Source organism: Rhinopithecus bieti, unplaced genomic scaffold (assembly GCF_001698545.2).
Source record: "Rhinopithecus bieti isolate Rb0 unplaced genomic scaffold, ASM169854v2 scaffold_15821, whole genome shotgun sequence".
Lineage (NCBI taxonomy): Eukaryota > Metazoa > Chordata > Mammalia > Primates > Cercopithecidae > Rhinopithecus > Rhinopithecus bieti.
This window is the reverse complement of record NW_016808598.1, coordinates 1,035,226-1,046,749: the sequence shown is the minus strand read 5'-3', so window position 1 is coordinate 1,046,749 and position 11,524 is coordinate 1,035,226. Positions and strand designations below refer to the sequence as shown.

Genomic DNA, 11,524 nt, shown 5'->3' with positions numbered 1-11,524 from the left:
CCCAAGCTGGAGTGCAGAGGCGCAATCTCGGCTCACTGCAATCTCTGCCTCCCCGGTTCACGCCATTCTCCTGCCTCAGCCTCCTGAGTAGTTGGGACTACAGGTGCCTGCCACCACGCCCGGCTAATTTTTTGTATTTTTAGCAGAGACGGGTTTTCACCTTGTTAGCCAGGATGGTCTTGATCTCCTGACCTCATGATCCGCCCACCTCAGCCTCCCAAAGTACTGGGATTACAGGCGTGAGCCACCATGCCCAGCCCATAGGGTGTTCTTACACAAACCTAGATGGTAGAGCCTACCACATGCCTAGGTTGTAAGGTGTAGTTGCTCTTAGGCTACAAATCTGGACAGTATGTTATTGTACTGAATACTGCAGACAACTGTAACACAATCAGACAACTGATACACAATGTATTTGTGTATCTAAACATATGTAAACATAGAAAAGGTACAGCATAGAAGTATAGAAAAGGTACAGTAAAAACACAGTATTATAATCTTATGGGACCACCATTACATATGTGGCCTGTCGTTGACGAAGACATCATTATGCTGTGCATGACCGTACATGAAACAATTATTTTCAGATATTAACAAAGGCAACTAGGACTACATTCCCTACGAGAAAGGAAGTAAGCCACACAATCTCCCTAGCTTTCTTCCTAGAGGCAAATTCTGGACTGCAGAACAGGAAGGAGAGCCCAAACAAAGTACAGAAGTCTCACTGAGTTATGGAGACACATATCAGAGTTCAGGGGACACATATTAGAGTTCAGGGAACCTGAGGCAACTGGAAGTTGTGGGGTAAAGTTCTGAAGAAGAGAGAGCCACTACTACAAAAAACAAACAAACAAAAAAATTTACATAAGGAATCCCTTGGCCTCACTCATAGCTGAATTCTAGCACAAACACACAGAAGAGAAACTCTAGCAGGGTATAGTGGGTCATACCTGTAACCCTAGCTACTTGGGAGGATGAAGCAGGAGGATCACTTGAGGACAAAAATTCAAGACCAGCCTGAGCAATATAATGAGACCCCATCTCAAAAAATAATAGAAGAAAAATAAAAGGAACTCCAGGCAAAAAGCAGCTGAAAATCAATCAGCTGAACGGTCCGCAAAACTCACATAGGGTTGAGAGACACTCAAGTTCTGAGCAAGTGTGCCAAATCCTTGTTGATCATTTGAGGTATTCAAGAAAGACTCTGGAAAGCTCATACTTTAGTAATAGGGCTAACCTACCCACCTATCCTAACAAAGTATAAAAATAAGCCATAAAAGGATCAAAATAAACTGCAAATAGCTGCATGCCAGAAAAAAGGAGACAATAAAATTTAGACTCTCAAAAATGCAAACTTTATAAGGTCCATCATCCAATAAAAAAGTATTAGACATTCCAAGAATCAGGAAAATATGACCCATAACCAGGAGAAAAACCAGTTACTACAAATAAAACCAGTATGACACAGATGATAGAATTAGCAAACAGGACATTAAAATAGCTATAATAACTATATTCAGCTATGTAAATGAAAATATGAACATTGTAAGAACTGTAAGATATAAAGAAGCATAAATAGAACTTCCAGATATCATAAATATAATAACAGGCTGGGCACAGTGGCTCACTCCTATAATCCCAGAGCTTTGGGTGGCTGAGGCAGGAGGATCACTTGAGACTAGGAGTTTGAAGTTACAGTGAGCCATGATTGCATCACTACACTCCAGTGTGACTCCTGGGTGACAGTGTAAGACCTTGTCTCAAAAACACACACAGAAAGCCAGCCTGGGCAACACAGCAAGACCCCCTGTCTATGAAAAAATTTAAAATTTAGCTGGGCATGATGGTGCATGCCTGTACTTCTAGCTACTTGGGAGGCTGAGATGGGAGGATCCTTTGAGCCCAGGAGTTCAAGGCTCCAATGAGCTAGGATAGAGTCACTGCACTCCAGCCTGGGTGACAGAGTAAGACCCTGTCTCTTAAAAAAAAAATACAATAACCAAAGAGAAAACTTCACTGAGTGGGATTAGTATAGTACATTAGACACTGAAGAAGAAAATATTACTGACTCTTAACTAGAATATACAATTTGTCTAAACTGAAGCACATAGGGAATAAAAGTTTGAAAAGGAAATGAAGAGTCTTTGTGACTACAGGACAGTGTTAAACAGTCTAACAAGCATGTAAGAGTTCCACAAGCAGGGGCCAGGAACAGGGTATATAAATAAGTCTCTGAAGAAACAATGTCAAAATTTTCCAAATTTGATAAAAACTGTGAAGACACAACCCCAAGATGCCCCATGAACCTCAAAGGTAAGAAAGAAGAAAACCACAACAAGATACATCTAAATCAAATCCCTTAAAACTAGTGTAAAAAATGAAAACCCTTCAAAGTAGCCCAAGGGAGAAAAAGACACATTACACACAAAGGAACAAATGTAACAACTGTAGATGTTTCTTCAGAAACTATGCACACCAGGGAATAATGAATATCATGAAAGGGCTGATAGGAAAATAAAATGGTCACTAAGAATTCTAATCCCAGAAAAAAATTTTTTTTAATATAGGTGATAAATGTACAATAAAAAACTGTAAGACTTTAGGGGGTGGGTGGGGAAAGGAGAAAGTCTTTGGGACATAGGGCTAGACAGAGAGTTTTTAGACGTGCCATCAAAAGCAGGACACATAAAAGCAAAAAATGATAAACTGGACCTCATCGAAATGTAAAACTTTTGCTCTGCAAAAGAACATAAAGAAGATGAAAACACAAGCTATACGCTGGGAGACAATATTTGTAAACAACATATAAAACAGAAAACTAGTTTACAAAGAACTCTTAAGACTCATAAATTAAAAAAAAATACAACCAGAAGATGAGCAACAGACATGGACAGACATTTCACCAAAAGAAAGATGCCAATGACAAATAAGTATACAAAAAGATGCTCAATATCATTAGTCATTATAGAAATACAAATGAAAATTCCAATGTAATAAAAACCACACATCTATCAAAATGACTAAAATAACAAAGACAACACCAAATGCTGGTAAGATGTGCAGACACTGGAACAACCATACATTGCCAGGGGAAATGTAAAATGGGACAGCTAATCTGGCAAACTGGCAGTTTTTTTACAAAACTAAAAATTTTGAGCAAAATTGGTAGAGTAAGAACCTCCAAAAGTTCCCTTCCATAAAAACAATGAGAAACTGTCAGAAATGTCCAAATGCTACATGTTGAGAACTCTGGAAATGAACCTAAGGCTTACAGTAACATAGGGAGAATTTATTCAAGAAAAAAATGACTGAACATCAGTAAGAACAGTGGGTTGTAGGCTTCATGATATTTTCACTTGCTCTAGTCCTAACCCCACTCTCCTGCTCTGCAGAAGACTGAAAAACCAACAGCCCACAATCAAGGAGAAAAGCAGTAGCAAGGGGTAGGACCACATCAAAGTGCCTTAAAAGCTTCCTTCTCAGAGAACTGTCAAAGATTCGTCTCATGGTTCCCTGGAAGACCCACTTGCAAGGCTGTCTTTATTCCATCTGACTAGGAGATTGCCCAGTGCAAAAACCATTGTAAACTGAAACAAATTACAGGCAATTGCTTAACTTCACAGCTGCCTGAAACAGTTGTAACAAACAACTGACAAACCAGAAACGGTAAAAGGAAAAGCTTTCAAAATGTGGAAACATCACAAATGTCTATCAATTGATGAATAGATAAACAAAACGTCATGTATCTACTCAACGGAATATTATTCAGCCATAAAAAGGAATGAATTCTGATACCTGCTACAACATGAACAAACCTTGAAAGCATTATGCTATGTTAATGCAGTCAGATACAAAAGGCCACATATTGTTTCATTCCACTAATATAAAACATCCAGAAAAAGGCATATCCATAGAGACAGAAAGTAGATTAGTGATTACCAGGGATTGGGAGAAAGTGTATACTCTCTCTTGCTCTTTGGCTTGCTTGCTCTGACGGAAGCTAGCTGCTATGTTGTAAACTATCCTATAGAAAGGCCAAATGGCAAGGAACTGAGGGAGGTGCTCTAGCCAACAGCAAGCAAGAAACAGAGTCCTTCAGTTCAACAGCCTACAAGGAATTGAACCTGACAACAACCACATGAATGAACATAGAAGAAGGTCCTTCTTCAGTTAAGTCTTCAGATGAGACTGCAGTCCTGGCCAACAACCTTGACTGCAGTTTTGTAAGAGACCTGGAGGCACAGGCACCCAGCTAAGTCAGGCCCAGATTCTGGGGCCTCAGAAAATATAAGATATTGAATGTTTAAATCACTACATTTGGGGGTAAGTTGTTAAGCAGCAATAGATAATTAATAAAGATGAGTATTTGCTTAAAACAATAGATTACAGATACTTTAACTGTAAAGCCAGCATCTTTCTTAATGGGGAAAACCCTAGAGGCATTCCCAGCAAGGTCAGAAAGAAGATAAGAGGCCGGGCACAGTGGCTCATGCCTGTAATCCCAGCACTTTAGGAGGTTGACGCGGGTGGATCACAAGCTCAGGAGTTTGAGACTAGCCTGACCAAGATGATGAAACCCCTCTCCACTAAAATACAAAAATTAGCCAGGCATGGTGGTGGACACCTGTAATCCCAGTTACTTGGGAGGTTGAAGCAGGACAATTGCTTGAACCCGGGAGGCAGAGGTTGCAGTGAGCCGAGATCGTGCCACTGCACTCCAGCTTGGGCGACAAGAGTGAAATTCGGTCTTAAATTTTTTTTTTTTTTTTTAAAGAAAGAAGACGAGGATGTCCACTATCTCCAGGACACTTTCACATTGTCTGGAGGAACTAGCCAATGCAATAAGACTAGAGAAAGTAATTAAAGGGATAACAGTTAGAAAAGAAGAAGTAACACTATCTGTATTTTCCAACGTAAGAGTACATCTAGAAAACTTTATAGAGAATCTATCATGAAAATGAATTGGAACAATGAAGATTTCAGCAAGATACCAGGATATAAAGTTAACATGCAAAAATCAACTTTGTTCATATATACAAAACATAACCAGTTAGAAGATATAACACATGACAAAATTCATTTACAATAGTAAAAAAAAAAAGATTAAATACTTAGTAACAGACTTTAGAAATTTTCAAAACCTATTTTAAATAAAACTATAAAGTACCTAAAGGACACAAAAGTAAACTAAAAAGATGGAAAGACAGCCTTGTTCCTAGAAATACATACTTAAGTATTTAGAGGAAAAGAAAAAACCATGATGTGCCTAACTATCAGAAACTTCAGAAAACAATACACATATACACACATACAAAAGGATGAATGCAAAAACTTGATAAAGCAAGTTTTGCAGTCAAACACCATCAAAAATGTTTAAATCAATGTAATCAAGAGGAAATAATCCAGTGAATTCAGACATCTACTTTTAAAATACATTATTTTTGAAAACTTGCATAATTTAAACATAAGCTGTGTATTAAATTATAATGAATATTACTTTCCTTAGGTGTGATAATGACATTACTGTAATTTACTTTCAAATCATTCAGCTTCTGGGGGGCAGAGGGGTAGGAGACAGGTAGAAAAGGGAAAGAGAAAGCAAATGTGGCAAAATGTCAAAATTGGTTAAATTTAGGTGAAGGGTATATGGGTGTTCTTTCTACGTTTTCAACTTTCTTGTTAGTTTGAAATTTTTCAAAATAAAAGGATGGGACAAAGGGCATGACAGAAAAGATGGCAGGTATAAGGCTAGATTTCCTTCCTTGACCTCTTGAAAATCGTGCCAAATAACAAAGAGTACAAGAAATAGCAATGCAAACCCTCCTGCAAAAATTTAGGAGGCAGCTAGACAGAGAGGGAAATATAAGATATCTAAATTTATCTTCCTTAGTGGTAAGTTAACAGATAATTAACACGGGTGCATTAAAAAAACAATGGTGTAAACATAGTATTTAGCACTTGGAGGTAATCATAAAAAGAACTAAAACAAATGAAGCATGGAGGATGCAGGAAAAGAGACTTTTACTGTATATTTTACACATTTTACACTATCTGTTTATGTGAAGTATTACATGTAGTAGTAGTAATAACAATAATAGAGTTTCCCAATTACATGGACTATCCAGAAAGATTCTGTGACAGAAGACACTGTACCCAGAGAAAAGGCATTTCTCATCATCTTCACTACCTTGAAGTGAAATATTTAAAATACAATTGTAAATGGTTAAATACTTTAAAATACTATTGGGTTTAGTAGAATCACAGGTCTACCTACATGAGTACCATGACCATGATACCAAAAAATAACAAATTAATACATTAAGATGACATATCCTATTATTTCAAATAACTTAGAATTATGTTCATTCTGGTTTTTAAAAAATTTGAATAAACAGACTCACAGTTCCACAAGGTTTGGAAGCTTCTGAGCAAGGTTTTCTGGCTGAAAATTAAAAACTCAGAATTAAATTTTATTTTGAAAATGTCTAAACATTTCTAATTTATTTAAATACAAAGTACTACCTTTTGAGGGGTGTAAATTTTGAGAAAATGTGAAAATAATTAATCAGCAGGTCTGGGTTCTATTCTTATAGAGACCATACTACAACTTAAATTTATAAATTTGAACAATAAAAGCAATATCTCTTAGAGCAGCGGTCCCCAACATTTTTGTCTCCAGGGACTGGTTTCCTGGAAGACAAATTTTCCAGACAAGGTTGTGGGGGTGGTGTGGGGATGATTCAAGTGCATTAAGTTTATTTTGCACTTTATTTCTATTATTATTACATTGTAATACATAATGAAATAATTATAGAACGCACCATAATGAAGAATCAGTGGGAGCTCTAAGCTTGTTTTCCTGCAACTAGACGGTCCCATCTGGGGGTGATGGGAGACTGTGACAGATAATCAGGCATTAGATTATCATAACAAGTGTGCAACCTACATCCCTCGCATGTGCAGTTCACAATAGGGTTTCTGCTATGAAAATCTAATGCTGCTGCTGATGGGACAAGAGGTGGCATTCAGGCGGTAATGCAAGTGACAGGGTGTGGCTGTCAATACAGATGAAGCTTCGCTCACTTGCCTGCCACTCACCTCCTGCTGTGCGGCCCCAGTCCTAACAGGTACCAGGTCCATAGTCCAGGAATTGGGGACCCCTGCCTTAGAGAAACCACAAACCTCAAAATCCATGGTCATGGAAGAAATGAAAATGTGCTTCACAGACACAGACAGAGGGAAGAACCAGAAACTGAAGTGACACAACTGGAAGCTGAGGAACACCGAAGGTTGCTGGCAACTCCCAGCAAGGAGAAACGCAAAGAGCACATGCTCCCTCAGAGCCCTGAGAAGGAACCAATCTGAAAAGGAACCATTTCGTACCACATCTTGATTGCGGAATTCTTGTCTCAAGAACTGTCAGAGAATACATTTTTGTTGTTTTAAGTCACCCAGTTTTTGACAATTTGTCACGGCAGCCCTAAAAAACTAATATATCCTCTAAATTCTCAAATCATGCTCCCCAAGAGAAAATAAGGGAAATCTGTAGGGCCCCCAGGTACAAGACCCAACTAAGCTCCAAATGAACAGGGAAAGCTGGAGCTCATGTGGTCCACGGGAGTGTCAGACCTGGCCACAGGTCTGGAGATCAGAGTAGAGGTGTGATATGGGAGGGACAGGAAATTGGCCATTGGCAGAAGAGAGAAAGGCAGACAAACCTAGGTCCCTTACCCAGAAAATGTCAGAGTCCTGAAAGGGCTGGCCTTTCCATGAAAAGAATCCTAAAACAATTCTACTCACAGATTGAAAGCAGGCTTCTCTCTGCTGGAGGTACTGGGTAGGGGAGAAAGCCTCCTGTAAATAACTGAAAGCCAGTCCGCATACACACACACACACACACAGATATATGCATATATACACATATAATATCTCTCTCTCTCTCTCTCTCTCTCTCTCACACACACACACACACACACACACACAGGGGGTTCAAATTTACACATACAAAAAGAAAGAGTCAAAAGGCTGGAGGAGCACATTGAGTCAAAACTAATTTTTTCATCTACATTCAAGCATACTATAGGGTAAACTGTGTATCAGTAATAATGAATCAAGAATGGCTTTTTAGAAGACATTAGGTCTGACCCGAGTTCCAAAAGACATAAATTATAACAGGCCGACATGGAATGGAGAGGAGGGTAATTCTGTACAGCTTTCTAGACACAAGAAGCAACATATGAAAAGCCAAAAGAAAACAAGGTACAACTGGGAAACTGCAAATACAATCCATTCTGCTATAACTACATAACAGCACTCCGAAGAAATCTTACATTTTCAAAAATCCTGTTAGAAAACAATCATGTCAATAGAAAACTAATGTGTTAAGGACTAGAAAGTTGACTATTTTAAATAACCAAGAAATTTTCATAGAGAAACTTGGATTTTTAACAATGAGCATGTGTCTTTTATAATTGAAAAAAATTAAAATTGAATTTTAAGATCTGCTGTGTGCAGCATAAGCTGTTATACAATTGATTATAATCAATTGTATACAATTTGAGATCTAAACATTCACTAGGACAAGTGACATTAGTTTGGTATGTCTGGGCCATTGGGTATGAAGATGTATGATTTTACAGAGAATGGCAAGGAACAGATCACTAAGGGCTTATATTTTATACTAAGGAATAGCTTTTAAAAAATCCTGAACACAATGGAATATCACTGGTTTATTTTAAACCAGAAAATGTCATTATTAATGTCATACTGGCATACTGATGTATTTAAATAGTTAGCAACAGTATCCCAAACTGTTTATATATACATATCCTTCCCTTTTGTGATAACCAAGTATCACTGAATATGAATATTGTTAAGAAATCAAGGAAGCATTTTTGAGTATCCACTCTTATCAGTATCATTTGTATTTCGTTTTCAAATGCTGAAAGCTGTGATTCTTTTTGCCCCAAGTTTCTATACTGATATATGCAACAAGGTCCTTCAAAACTAGTCATTTCTCAGATGTTCCTTGTGGATCCGTCTAAATCCCTGGAGTGTTTTGTTTTTATCATCAGTATCTCCCTTGAGACTATACACTTCCGTTCATGGGCATACATACAAAGCATCCTAGAAAAATTAGGGAACCAGTGGGTAGAGGGCCTTAATTATAGCTGTTCCTATAAAAGGAAAGATTTGTCCAAAAGAAATGCTGTTTGACTGTTAGACCTTCACCTAGTTTCATCTGCTAATATCAATACTTTATCTGGCTAATTCACACACTCCACGGCCATTCTTTCTGCATGTCTACTCGGCTCCATCAAATAGCATTCTAATCTTTCCATGACAAACTAGTTAGTACTTTTGAGCTGTAGCTCTACACACAATTAAGCACTGAAATGATGCTTTTGCTGCCAATAGAGCATCTTTATGTCTTTATTAACAAGTAGGTACATTGTGTTTTATTTAAAATAAGCACATTCACTTTGAGAAAATTGCAGTTCATTAGAATAATGCCTTAAAACACACAGACACTTAGGAATAGATGCCCCAAACTCCTGGCAAATAATCAGCCCTTGCACAGGCTGTGACTGACACCTACCGGTGTTCCATAATATCACTCTCTGTTTTCTAATGCCATATTTTTAGCAATGTAGCTGATAAATGCTATACATTTCAATTTGTATACTTCTATAATTTAGATACAGCATGTAAGAGACTAGACAACTAGAAATTAATGTCAGAATTTTTGTTACTTTGTGGGTAACCAAGCTCTAATGTTGGATTATGGAAGTCACACAAATTAGTGTATCCTAATCCATAGGATTTACAAGCTATGAAGTGTTTTAATGTTTTTACATTTAAAATCCTGATAAAAGCAATAGTCTTAAAGTGCTTCTCAAATCTATTACTATTATTGCCTTCTTGTTTCACTATTTGAAACAGAAAAGTTTATCAAATGAATATAACATGTACTCAAATACCTCCTACTAAATTACCTAGAAATTGTTTTTCTAAATCAAGCCAAGGATTCTCTTCATTAAATCCCATTTACATTACTATCTAGCTAAACAACTTTTCTTTACAATAATGAAAAGGTAAACTTCAGCAAGCACAGTTAGTATAAAACCTACCCCAAATTCTGAATCAATAATGCTTTACCATATCCTTTTAGACTCCACTTAAATGGGAATGTTTTAAAACTTTTAAACTTGGAACAAATATGTCAAATATTTTGCAAACACCATCGTGTTCAGTGATAGTTTCTGGTGGGCACTGTGCATTACCTACTTTGTTTCCTTCTCTTTCCGAACACCTGCTAGGACTGCACATCTTTCATCAAGCTGGCCACGGCTAAGTAACTTGCTTGGTCAGTGAAATTAAGCCAAAGTGGAAGCCTTGACATGATTGAGCACAAAAGACCTCACCCCTTCCACAGAGACCACCACATGCTGGACGTTTTGTCAGCTTCATTCCTGAGCAGAGGCTCCAGGCTCTGAGAGACTAGTACAGTGTAGACAAGAAATATGTGTGCTGTTATAAGCCACTAGGACTCAGGGTTCGGAAAAACCTGCTCCATCCTGGCTTCTAACAACACATTTCAAAGAAGTCACAGATTAAATGCATTTCAGTTCTTATAGAAGTTATAAAAAGTAGAAGAAAGCAGAATGAATTTGGACCACTATCTCATACCACATACAAAAATTAACTCAAAATGGATCAGCAACTTAAATTTAAGAGCTAAAACCAAACTTCATAGAAGAAAACATAGGAGTAAATCTCCATAATCTTAGATTTGGCAATGAATTGATAGCTATTACATCAAAAGCATGAACAGCAACAGAAACAATAGACACACTGGCCGGGTGCAGTGGCTCATGCCTATAATCTCAGCATTTCGGGAGGCCAAGGTGGGTGGATCATTTGAAATCAAGAGTTCAAGACCAGCCTGACCAACCTGGTCAAACGTCATCTCTACTAAAAATACACAAAAAATAGGTGGGCATGGTGGCATGTGCCTATAGTACCAGCTACTCCGGAGGTTGAGGCAAGAGAATCCCTTGAACCCAGGAGGGGAAGGTTACAGTGAGCTGAGATTGTGCCACTGCACTACAGCTGGGCGACAGAGTGAGCCTCCATCTCAAAATAAATAAATAAATGAAAAAACAGTGCTGGATGCGGCAGCTTACGCCTGTAATCCCAGCACTTTGAGAGGCTGAGCCAGGCGGATCACAAGGTCAAGGGATGGAGACCATCCTGGCCAACATGGTGAAACTCCATGTCTACTAAAAATATAAAAATTAGCTAGGCATGGTGGCACGCACCTGTAGTCCCAGGTATTCGGGAAGCTGAGGCAGGAGAATCGCTTGAACCCAGGAGGCAGAGGTTGCAGTGAGCCGAGATGGCGCTACTGCACTCCAGCCTGGCAACAGAGTGAGACTCCACCTCAAAAAAAAAAAAAAAAAAAAAAAAAAAAAAAAAAAAAAAAAAAAAAAGGGGGGTTTCAAAAAAAAAAAAAATTTGTGGT

General features: G+C 38.0%; 1 protein-coding gene across 8 annotated transcripts in view; it reads right to left on the bottom strand.

Annotated features, from left to right (window-relative positions):
- LRRC28 (leucine rich repeat containing 28) overlaps positions 1 to 11,524 on the bottom strand; it is a 130,632-nt gene that overhangs the window by 98,600 nt on the left and 20,508 nt on the right. For 6 of the 8 annotated variants that reach the window (XR_001888151.1, XR_001888152.1, XM_017886899.1 and 3 more), the window contains one exon: positions 6,402 to 6,442. The exons of the other annotated variants lie outside the window; for them this stretch is intronic. Coding sequence is in view for 2 of the 6 variants with exons in the window: in XM_017886899.1 (XP_017742388.1) it covers positions 6,402 to 6,442 (41 nt within the window). In the remaining 4 variants the exon portion in view is untranslated. The remainder of the gene's footprint in view (positions 1 to 6,401; positions 6,443 to 11,524) is intronic. 8 annotated transcript variants of the gene reach the window in all.